Source organism: Falco peregrinus, chromosome W (assembly GCF_023634155.1).
Source record: "Falco peregrinus isolate bFalPer1 chromosome W, bFalPer1.pri, whole genome shotgun sequence".
In the NCBI taxonomy this organism is placed as follows: domain Eukaryota; kingdom Metazoa; phylum Chordata; class Aves; order Falconiformes; family Falconidae; genus Falco; species Falco peregrinus.
In genome coordinates, this window is record NC_073743.1 from 10,384,313 (window position 1) to 10,397,147 (window position 12,835).

Here is a 12,835-nt window from a genome sequence, read left to right on the forward strand (position 1 = left end):
CTGAATCCAATGATAAATTCAGACAACCTTCTTTTGCCTTTTATATGTACAAGCATAGCTCTACCTGTTTACAGTTGCAAGCATTCAGCAAATCTACTCCAATGTATGTCAGCATGAGCATAAATAAAACAAGAAACACAAACTCAGTGTCCAATTAATGTGTGTGTGTGTGGGCAGGTTGGAACCATGCATCCATTATCAAATAGAAATTTTATGGTGGTATCAGGAATGCATGCTAGTATTCCAGAGTAACATTTGCAATGCACTCAGTATTACAGTGAAAACCCCAGAAATGTCTGCTGGGGGGAGGGGGGAAGGGGAGGGGAAAATCCCACTAAGAGCAGATCACTGATAGAATACATTAAATAAGGCCTGTGGCCATAGAAAGGATTTGGAGAAGAGAAACAAATACTGAAAAACTGTTCAGAACTGTATGAGGAACGGATCTGGTATGAAAAGGAAATTCAGTTATTAAAGGCTGCATCACAATATATATGCTAGAGGAAGCTAAATTCAGACTCAACAGACAAGTCAGATTTTTGAACTGTCTATTTTTGAATGCTTGACTTTGCAAAATGAAAGTTCTTTTAAAAAATTTCAAGGGATGTAATTTTAACTATGTTAATTATAAGAATGCTTAAATATGCACAAACCTGAAAGAGAGAATAGGCTATCTGCTTGTGATTAAATAGTCCAACAGCTAAAATGAGTAGGTCATGAAAAGTGTAACTGCAATCTTATTTCTACCACCTTGAATCAATAGTTGGAACTTATGAAGATGTTTGCATCTGCTGTCATTAGACAAATCCTTCTAGAGAGAACTGATACAGGCTTAACTAAGGCGCATATTTTGACAGCCTGTGCAGATTTTCTTTGCTGAAGAAATGAAGGCATCTTTGAAGGTTCTATAGGATATATTTTTCAAAGTATTTGCATGAAGTGGTAACTCCACAAGATGATACAACTAAATTAAAAATTCTCCACTCTAGAACACATAATTCATGAACATGCAAAGTTCCTTCCTCTACCTTAAGTCCCTTTAGAGCAAGCTGAAATTCAAGTAAATTGAAATGAACATAAAGTAGAACAAAGAATTTTGTGGCTTAGGATTGCTTTTTGCATCTGAAAATTTAATTTGATTTTTATTAGCTTTTCCCTAAACCTAGGAAAAGAAAAAAACATCAGGAGTTTAGAGGGTCTCTTGCAATTTGATTTTGATTGCATGGGAGATTGCATGATATATTATGAGCAAATGAAAACAGAATTAAATGATCCTCATGGTTTCAGTGAATTAAATCCCTTTATTCTGAAAGCAGAAATATCATAGTAAGGTCCATGATCAGTGAGAAAAGTTGGGACTAAGAAATAATAGTGAAGAAGGATGAGACAGAAGGGTATTCTAGCTTCTTCTTTTCCATAAAAAGATGCAGGGTTCATTCTGAAAGGAGAAAAGAGAGGGAATGATCTTTAGAACACTGACCAAGGGTTTCTTGTTATTAGGTAATCACTAACACCTACTGAGATATTTATCTGTGGTATATGTGTCACAAGAAATAAGAAAAGGTTGGTAGAACACTCTCTTTTGTAGTTAAAGAAACAATTATTATGCCTCCTTAAACAATGATGCCAGTTGCTTATCTGTAAAACAGAAGAACACAGCTCTTTTAAAAATATTCCAGTTGATTTTTTCTGTATCAAAATGTAATGTTTAGTTTTATGTGTTCCTTGATATAGGCTTTTTTAATATGTAAGAAAGAAGTTTATCTTGTGATTGACAACAGGCATATTTTATTAGACAATCATAAAATATTATTTGTTAAAATATTTGTTATGATCTCTGAGTCATCAGGAGAAATTGTCTTTAATCAATTTACTGGACTCTGTCAATTTGATACAAGAATCATATGAAGCTTAATCTTTAAAAACCCTAAGCCTCTTATTCCTATGTTTTCAATACAGTGGATAAAACTTCCCAAGTCCAGGTCATCATCAATGGTACCATTATGAAAACATGGTTAGAATAACAAGTTCTGTCTTCTCAGGCCTTCTCCTTTCTTAGTCAATTTAAGGGACTATCTTTTTCATCAAATGTTGTCTGAGAAGCTAGGACTAGAACGACCTCACACCAACCAACTCTAGAAAAAGATGTCACAATCTGGTTAAAGAATTTTCCTCCCCTTTCCCCTTGTAAAGATGTCTGCAAAGCCCACAGGACATTACTGAGAAGTGACCCAGCCCCTAACAACCCAGCCAAGAGAAGTGAGATAGGATGTATTTTTCCACACATACATCTCCTTAAAGTAAAAAGAAGCTATAACACACATGGACAAATTAGATTAAGATAATTCCTTCATTTTATGATAGGCAATGGACAGGGAAAAATATAACAAAATATTTCTTTATTGGGGTATTCTATGATGGATTGACACTAAGTGTATGTATGAAGTTAGGTCTAAATTTGCTGTTGGCCATGTTGAAGAAACTGAAATGTAGGTAAATGATGGTTCTTTTTCATTTAACATATATAATTTCTGACAGACCTTTTCATTTTGTTTATATATCTGCAACATGCTCTGCTACCTTACTTACTATTTTCAGTTACTCATTGCTATGTCAACTTTCTTGAATTTTCTTCATCAGTGTGATCTTTTCTTTAGGAAGCATGTCATTTATTATGTTCTGTTAACACAAAAAATAAGGGATCTAGCTATAAAGGATTGTTGTATTTGACAACTTGTTGCTAATAGATAGCAGACAAAACATCTGGGCTGCTTTTTGTACTGGGACTGGCTGGGATGGAGTTAACCTTCCTCATAGCAGCCCATATAGCACTGTGCTTTGTACTTGTGGTTAGAGTGGTGTTGATAATGCACCAATGTTTTGACTATTGATGAGCAGTACTTGTACAGCATCAAGGTTGTCTCTCCATCCCCCTCTTCCAAAAGCTGGTAGTGGACAAGAGCTTAGGAGGGGACATAGCTGGAACAGTTGACCTGAACTGACCAAAAAGATATTCCATACTATATGACATCATACTCAGCAATAAAATCTAAGAGAAAGGGGGGTGGGGACATTCATTATTTAGAAGCTCATATTCCGAAGCAACTGCTACATGTACTGAGACTCTACTTCTCAGGAAGCAGCTGTATATAGCCTGCTGATGGAAAACAGAAAATAAATCTCCTGACTCTTCTACCTCCTCCCCCGCTGAGCAACTGAGGGGGGATGGGAAATGGGGGTTATGGTCAGTTCATAACACTTTGATGCTCCTTCCACCTCACAGTTTTCCCCTGCTCCAGCATGGGGTCCCTCTCATGGGATACAGTTTTTCATGAACTGCTCCAGCATGGGTCCTTTCCATGGGGTACAGTCCTTCAGGAACAGAGTGCTCAAGCATGGGTCCCCCACAGGCCACAGCTCCTGTCAGGAGCCTGTTGCAGCATGGGCTCTCCACAGGATGCAGTTTCCTTCAGGGCATATCCACCTGGTCCAGCATGAGGTCTTCCATGGGCTGCAGGGTGAATATCTGCACCGATGTGGTACTCCATGGGCTGCAAGGGGACAATCTGCTTCACTATGGTTTTCTCCACAGGCTGCAGAGGAAATCTCAGCTCCAGCACCTGGAGCATCTCCTCTCCCTCCTTCACTGACCCTGGTGTCTGCAGGATTGTTTCTCTCACTGTTTTCCTCACTTCTTTCTCTTACTGCTGCTGCATAGCTTTTTTACCCTTTCTGAAATACATTATCACAGAAGCACCACCAGCATTGCTGATTGCCTCATCCATTTTGGAGCCAGTTGAAACTGGCTTCGTCCATCATGGGGGCAGCTCCTGATGGGAAGCCACGCCTGCATTCTCCCGCTACCAAAACATCACCACATAAACACAATACAGTTTTGTATATAACAATGGATGCACAGATGCTTAAGTATGCATTTGCCACTGTCTCTATTGTTTTCACTGATGACTTTATCCAGATGCATATTCCTTAGTTCCATTTACATTTGAGACAATGGAAAAAAAACAAACAAAAAAGATTTCCTCTGCAGAGAGAGTTAATGACAGAATCACTAATAGAATAACACTTCTCTACATAAAGTGCTAAGTTTCCAGAAATTTTTTGAACACCTGAACATAGTAAGAATCTGAATTGAAACCTGAATCTGAAATGAAAAGCAGAATCTGAAATGAAAACCAGAATAAGCCACTACTGAAACACTGAAACCCACATCAAAGTAGTCTCAAAAAGACACAGTAAGCATTCAGTGTACATGTATTTGGGAAATAAAAACTGTAAAAAAGTGAAATTAAACAGAACATTAAAAAACCTAACACAGAATTCCACACATTATGGAGCCATTTCTAATGTTTTCTCAGAGAAGAAACTGTAATGTATTAATCACACTTTCACTGCTGTACACTTACAAAATACAATTCTAACTTAAAACATGCCATTTTTTGTCATTAAAAATAATTTCAGAATTATTCTGTTTAAACATTTTCAACTGTAAAGACATATAAGACAAAGCACAGATAAAGATGATACTGAGAAAGCTGAGTTGTGAGTGAAAGTCAAAAAGCCCACCAACATTTTATTCTTCAAAGGGCAGCATTAAATATCAAATCAAAGCACTAATAATATTAATTTTAGATAATCTCATCCAAACTTGCAATTAGAGAACAGAAAACAAGTAATATCAGAACCACTGTTTTTCTGAACTCTTTTGTCTGTCTTTCCTCTGCCAACTTCTTCAGTTAGCATCCTTATCTTTTCTAGCGGATTTGGCCAGTTTTACAGTGTGCAAGCTAAGTTTTAACTGTCCAAAGAACACAGAAAAGTGTGATGATTCAAGCACAGTGTAATGTTATAGAAGGCAGGCAAACATGGAAGTTATCCAGAGGACTTATAGCCCAGAGAAAATTAAGAAGTTTCTTGCAAACCCAAAGTCAGGACACAAAATTTTTTGATGGATTTGGACTGCAATCTGGGCATGAGAATCAGTGAAAGACTTCCACTAATTCCTTCTCTAATTGTATTAGTATGTTTCAACAGCTTGCCCTAGACTCTGAAAACCCTGAATCAGAACGATAAAGTTGTTAAAAGATGGGGCTTTATATTTATTAGCAGAGATGTCTAGAGAAGCCGATTACCACTGTATGTCTGAAAAAAATGTCTCAGGACAATGCCATTAGTTTCCATGTTAATAAAGTCAATCACATGTACTAATATAATAATCTAATAGAATAAAGGCAGAAAATTACAATAAGTCAAAGATTTCATCAATGCACTTCTACTAAAGCTAGTTAGTACTCAGGAATTATAAACAGTCTAAATATTTACTAAGTCTTCATGAATTAAATCTAGCAATATATAAAACAAAGTGTTGCATATTAACCAATACCAGAGGCTACCAAACTCACACATTTTCCAGCTTCTAAGAGAATCAGAGTGATACAGTTGCCTGAATCTGGTATCATCCCATCAATTTGAAACTTTCTCCAATCATTCATGAATAATATGAACTGAAGGCTAAAAAATAAATCAAGAACATCTGAAAAAATGAAAAAATGTGCCGAACAATGCATTTTCATAAAGAGAAAACCTATATGAAAGATAATCCAAATTTGAGTTACTAAAATTGAAACGCTACCCAGTCATTAAGTTTCTTTAAATACAAGTATAGCATTAATAATATAACCCTATTGTTAAAGGAAGTATTATTTAATATCTTTTCAGGAGAAAAATTAAGATATGGCAGAGATATATTGTAGAAAATTCTGCTCTTGAATAGTTACAGAAAAACTCACAACAGATTTGAATAGCTCCTTCCACACCTAAGGTGGTAGAAGTTAAGATCTCCAAAGATTTGCAACACGGGTGACTTTTGAGATTAATCATAAGAATGCAAGTAAAGGCAAATAGGAAAAAAATATATTTTACACTATGGAAACAATACATATGAATATATGCTGTGAGAAAAGAAAAAAAAAATACCTGAAACAAGTTCCATAACAATATAAATAGGTTGTCGTTGTGTGCAAACTCCTATGAGTTTTACAATATTAGGATGATCATACTGTTTGAGTATTCTGCAAAACATACAGTAAATTTATTATATTAATAAACTTTATTGTATAAACTGATTAAGTATCATAGGAAAATATCTTAAACCCTTAAAATTATTTTAATGGAACACATCATTACTGTTATTAAAAATCAATACAACAGATCAATCATCACTGTGTTTGAATGAGGACACATCAACTCACTTATAAATCAAGACTGAATGCTATATTACTTTTATTATAATTCTACTATTTGTCTACATGACAAAAGAACTGAAAAAATGGCCTGATAGATCTGTAGTTCCTCAAGAACCCTTGTAATTAAATAACATTTCAGTGGTGGACCAATAGCAGTTAGGTCAAAAAAAGCCTGCACAGCACTTACCTATACTTTTCTTCTGCACTGTTCAAATGCACACTCATTCCAATTTAAGAGATTAATTTGTACAATAAGTTTTAAAATAATTTAAAAGACAGCAATTTCAACTTTGGAAATTAAACCAAAACATTCATGTTTTCTTACACAATGCTTTAAAAAGTACATTTGCAATCTAAACCAGCATTCTATAATTTACAAGTATAATGAAGAACTAGGAAAAACTCTGAAGAAACAATACAAAATTTAAATGTTTCTTCTACTATTTGCTAACTTAAACTATGTCTTCTTTTTCATAAAAGAAAGTAAATTAGTAACCTACTTAGTACATACATACTTAGACACAGCACATTTATTTTTCTTTCATTATAAGACTGTTCTTCCAGCAGCAGGCTGCTTAGCAAATGAAGCATCTCTGCAGTAGCCAAGTTATACGCCATTTAAAGATATTAGATAGATATAATGGCTGATATTAGTGATTTAAATAATGTCTTATAGTTTTCCATATTGATCATACTATTTTTTGAGTAAAAATGAAAATATATCAAGTTCCATAGCAAGAAGAGAAAAAGATAATTTAAACTTTTAAAATTATCTTGATATACCTCTCTACCCTGATGACATTTATATACCCTGAAGATATTTATATACCCACATAAACAGCCTAAACTCAGAATAATTAGGGTATTGTGGCATGATTATAATCTGAAAAATAGATATGCAATCACATGCTGCCTGACACAGCACAGAATCTCTTCTGAAGTGAATACTTCTTCCCAAGAAAATATTAGTAAATGGGGATCTATACTATAACCTGGCCAAATTTTGTCAACTCTATTAATCAAGCAGGTGAGAAAGCAGGATTTATGACTGGTATATTTCAACAGTTACAATGCAACAGTGTAGTGCAACAAGGGGAAGTGCAAAGTCCTGCACCTGGGAAATAACCCCGTGTACCGATATAATGCTGGGGGTTACCCAGCTGGAAAGCAGCTCAGCAGAAAAGAAGGTGCCAGTTGGTGGACAAGTTCAACATGAGCCAGCAATGTGCCCTTGCGGCAATGGAGGCTAATGGTATCCTGGGATGATTTAGGCAAAGTACTGCCAGCGGGTCAAGGGAGGTGATCCTACCCCTCTACTCAGCACTGGTGAGGTCACACCTGTAGTATTGTGTCCAGTTCTGGGCTTCCAAGTACAAGAGTGACATGGACATGCTGGAGAGAGTCCAGTAAAGGGCCATGAAGATGATTAAGGGAATAGTGCATTTCTCCTACGAGGAAAAGCTGAAAGAGCTGGGACTGTTTAGCCTAGAAAAGAGAAGACTCAGGGGGGATCCCATCAGTGAATATAAAAACCTGAAGGGAGGATATGAAGAGGATGGAGCCAGGCTCTTTTCAGTGGTGTCCAGTGACAAGATGAGAAGCAATGGACACAAACTGAAACACATGAGGTTCCATCTGAACATCAGAAAACACTTTTTCACTCTTAGAGTGACTGAGCACTGGAAAGGATTGTCCAGGGACATTGTGGAGTCTCCCTCCTTGGAGAAATTCAAAAGCCATCTGGACATGGTCCTGGGCAACCAGCTCTAGGTGGCCCTGCTTTTAGCAGGGGGCTTGGACAAGATGAACCCCAGAGGACCCTTCCAACTGCAACCATTCTGTTATTCTGTGATATAATCATATTTAAAGTAACAGTGTCTTTCAGTCTCTTTATCTGAATCCTTATGGCAAAATGCAGAAAAAGTTTTAAATTGAGGCACTTAAAATAAGAAAAATGTGTTTTATAGGCATAGCTTGCTTTGCTGAAGAGTTGGTTTTGCCAAGTGCAGATGCTGCTGCATTCGCACCTTAAAAAATGCCTATTTTTAGTTACTGGGACAACAGTTGTGGAAAATATTGAGGGAGAGAAGAAAAAAAGGAAAAAAGTTTGATAATGGCTTCTTCAAATGATTGTGAAAGTCAGATTTTATAAATTCATCTAGTAATAAAACTCAAAAAAACACCACAATGTAAATATATGTTTTAATTATATTTAGAAAACCTACCTGGCTTCTGACAGAAATTTTATTTTCAGTTCCTGCGGAAGATCTTCTTTACAAGTTTTTACAGCAACAGGAGTCTTATCCTTTAATCTTCCTTTATATACCTCACCAAAATTACCCTGAAATCAGGAAAAAAAATAATATCATTTTAAGTAAACAAAGTTTTTGCCTTTCCATAAAAGAAAACTAAAGTAAGGAGATTTGCATAATTTCCACCAGATGTATTTCTTACTTAAATAAAAACAAAATTAAAATTATTTAGGACAGAAATACAAGGAAGGTGTCAGCCAAATCCTCGCCCCACCCCTCAAAAAAAATAATCCCAAAACCAAAAACTGAAGATCTCATTCTTTTAGATAAGCTTTTTATTTCCCAAAGAACTCCACTTTAAATTTGTTGGGCAAATTTTCAGATGAATCCCTCTCCTGTTTGTTAGTATCTGGAGCTGCACATGAGTTTAATAAACAGCAAAAATCTGCTGGAAATGTTTTCCTTTCTTTCCTCAGTGATAGAGATTTATTTATACCATGCATTTGAATACTGTAGTGCCAAAGGAAGAAGACAGAAAAAAGAAGAAAAAAATAACCATAGATGGAAAATAGTAATGCTATTTAGTTACAAGAAAAGACATTCAGGTGCCTAAATACAAGCCTCTAGTACTGTTTGAGAAACCAACATAGATGGTAAGCATGGCAGAGGATCTTTAACAGCCATCTATTATTCTAGAATAGCACTTCGAAAGGTCAGGACACTACCTCTGATATCTAAAATGGCACTAGATGCCCAAAGATAAGTAGCTGAATCACTCCCAACATGCTTTTCCTCTAGCCTTCTGTTTAGAAGTACTTAACAGTGAAAACTGAAACTACCTTAAAGACTACTTAAGTATTGAAATTTGGTTTTTTCCCCTTAATTCAAAATATTTAATTATAATTTTATATAACTTTCATTTTACAGGGTATTATAGAATTAATACAGAGTAAATAAATAAAGCATTCACACCTGAGGTGAAGCAAAATCTTCCTCTTTAGTAAAGTTTGCATCATCTTCTACATCAAGCTTCCATGATTTTTCTACTGATCTTTTCCAGGCAACTCAAGATTTTATAAACCTTCAGATTTTTCATTTCCAGGGTATATTATGACAGTTTATTTAACATTTTCTTATATAGAAGCTGATCATCCTGTCATCCTTTGGTATGACTATTTTGTTTTTGAGATGGTTGCATGACAAGTTTAGTGACCTAACAAAGCTTTTTATTCTATTTATTATTTTCTAAATACTTCTTAACCAGATTTCCTTTTATAATCGCTTGTAAGCACTGAGTTGTCTTTATTGTTAAAAATGCTTTGTGCCAAAACCAGGCAAAACATACATAAATTCATTTTACTAAAGTAATCAATTTTCACATAGATTAACTGTCTTTACTAATCAAGACATTCATAGTTGTTTTTAGGAAGACAAACTTTTTTATGCCTGAAACATCCTTATTTTTGATATTTTTCTATTTAAGAATGTGAAACTGGCATAGTACCTGTATAGCATTTTATATGGATATAGCTCTGTCTAAAGGTAACTAATACTTTTTGTCATCTTAAGCTGTTAGAGATTTTGTCCTGGGAAACAGAATTTTTCTGACAGTATTTAATTCCCCATTTCTTGAACAGTTTATCAATTCTTATAGTATCTCTTAATACTAAGGCAACTGTTGCTTTCATTTTACTTCTAATTTAAGCCTCTTTTTCAGGATTTGGGAAATCTTTTGGAACATTGTGTCCAAAGTGGCACTTGCACAAAATTTGTTGGTAGTTGCAAAGCTACTGAAAATGTAAAAGTGAGGCACAGGGCATTACCTGAGTAGGAGTGTTTTAAAAACTTACAGCTACTAAGCACAATTTGTGATAGAAACTGTAAGACTTAATTTAATACATATACCATTGTCAGGTTACCTAACATTCATTAAGTCATACAAAACCAATGAGAATTTGTTTTAACAAGTGTTGATTAAATCATATTATATCAGATTATTTGTATAAAACTTTCCTATTTTGCAACAATATTATTCTTTTGTAAGATTGCACAAAGTAAACCAGCCACATAACACTTTATAGAAAACCACTTATCTTAAACGCTTTCCAAATAAGAAAAATATATATGCTAGACTTAAACATTTTCATCACTGACTTTACATTGTTTCCCAGTAAATGCGATTTGCATTTTTTTAAACCACAATGTTGTGTTACATATTAAAGTAAAATAATTGGTATAAAATTGCATACTGCAGTAATTTAAAAGATAAGGCAAATAGGAAATTGAGAGATTTAATGATTGATATATACCTATTTAAATGTTATTTAGCTCACTTGATAACTTACTTTGCCCAGTAATTCTCCCAGTGTGACATCTTCATGATGGAGAGCCCATTTCTTGTCCTATGGAAAGGAAAAGAAAGAATTTTCAGTCTGTGTACTTTCTATAAATAAATTTCAGCCAGTAGAAACGTACTTAAAGAACAATTTTATTCAGACCACTCAAACAGTAGCATGCTAGGAAGTTATAAATTCAAGAGTTTGCAAAACATATTTTAGAAATCTTGCTATACAATAAGATATTGAAATATAGTATACAGCAAATTTCTATCAGATTATTCCTAAAACAACAGTATACAGGTTTTATATACAAGCTCTGGAAGGGGTATCTAGCACTCTGTTTAAAAAAAAAAAGACAAGTAAAAATCAGCAAGGACAACTTCATTTTAGAATACAAAATAACATATTGCTAGATCAAAATAAAAATTTTTTGTCCTCAGTGTACTGAAAAAAGAACCAATTTTCCTATTATGAATGACACACATATTTGCATCTCTTAAACCTTTTGTGGTTGAAAAAGACAACACACGCTGATTACAGTATATTTTCAAGTGTTGATGACCAATACCACAAATATTCTGCAACAACCCACAGAAACATAAAAAACAAACACAAGCTTCTTACTATATACACCTATTTAATAATATGAGATTTTTGTCACAACTTCTGAGCAACCTGTTCCAGTGTTTGACCATCTTACAGTAAAGTTTTTTTCTTCTGTTTAACTGGAATTTTTTGTATTTCAGTTTGTGCTCATTGCCTCTTGTCTTCTTCCCCCTTCTCACAGAAAATAAGCAGTTTTGCAGGAGCGGTCTGGAAACTAGGACCATGCGTGGCAATCAGTTAGCTGAGGGGAATGTGCTCGAGCTTGTCTAGACAACAATTAACATGATGGGGCATGTTTGCAGAGCACAGGGGAGTGGGAGACGGATGGTGCCAAGGTTGGCGCCAAGGAAAGGTAACACCTTGCGGTTAATTGCTGGTAGTTAACCACCAATCAGGGATTGCCTAGTATGCAAGGCTTAGCTTCAAGAACCAATTAGTTTAAAACGCGCAGCTTCTGAAAGTGTATAAAAACGCGTGCTTCTGTACAATAAATTGACATTTGCTTGCATCAAGCTGCGTCCCGTCTCTTCATTCGCCGCACAGTTTCACTTAACTAAGTTAACATCAAGCACATTTGTCATTCTTTTGCTTACCTGCTAAAATTTAAAGGAGAAACCCGACAGCCTCTTACAGAGCACAGGTTCAGTCAAGTCAGGGGCACTGGAAAGCTCAGAAAGACAGACAAGAAGCACAGCAGCAAGACAGGAACAGTTAACTGCATTGAGATCTATTGCTATAACGACTTTGCTAGTACTCCAGCTAGTCATACATGCACCTAGCAAGTGAGGCAGAGTAAATATTAGCGGAAAGGATAGCAACCATCTATAGAGGGCAGAGACAGTGGGTTGTTTGACATTGATAATGTGCAGCTGTGACCTTGCTTTGATGATGTGCAACTGTGATCCTGCAGCACAGAAGTACATAATTTTGAGGAAGTATGAGAAGAAGCCCGGATGAAACAGAAACAAAGGAGGAATGTGATCTCACCTCTAGAAGATAAGGAAACAGCGTGAACAGCAGAGAGTAGCCTATAGTGAACAGCGGCTGGGCACATGGACAGTAGAGTTTGACCAATAATAAAGCTTTTAGCAGCACATGTACAGAGTATAAACTTACAAAAGCTGTAACTAATTAACAATAAAAGTCTTTGCTTCACTATCCTTGCAAAGTCTATGCCTCAATCGCCACAAATGGTTACCCCGATGTGATGGTCAAAAAGCCATGGAAGACAGAGCGGTTGGTGGAGACGCCCAGCTGAACTCAAGAAAGCAGCGGTACAGAGAGCTGTTCGGTCAGAACCTCATCACCTCTACAGGTGAGCAGCTGGGGATGTTATGGGTTCACATATGTCAAGTGAAGAAAAATCGATATGCGA

General features: G+C 35.5%; 1 protein-coding gene across 7 annotated transcripts in view; it reads right to left on the minus strand.

Moving 5' to 3' along the window:
- The window catches only part of LOC129782582 (tyrosine-protein kinase Fer-like), a 222,307-nt gene that overhangs the window by 53,338 nt on the left and 156,134 nt on the right, over positions 1-12,835 (minus strand). For 5 of the 7 annotated variants that reach the window (XM_055792975.1, XM_055792974.1, XM_055792972.1 and 2 more), the window contains 3 exons: positions 10,861-10,917; positions 8,489-8,604; positions 5,995-6,089 (listed from right to left, as the gene is read on the minus strand). In XM_055792975.1, coding sequence (XP_055648950.1) covers positions 5,995-6,089; positions 8,489-8,604; positions 10,861-10,917 — 268 coding nt within the window. Of the gene's footprint in view, positions 1-1,315; positions 3,552-5,994; positions 6,090-8,488; positions 8,605-10,860; positions 10,918-12,835 lie in introns of those variants that run through there. The other 2 variants (XM_055792976.1, XR_008745135.1) reach the window with 2 other exon arrangements.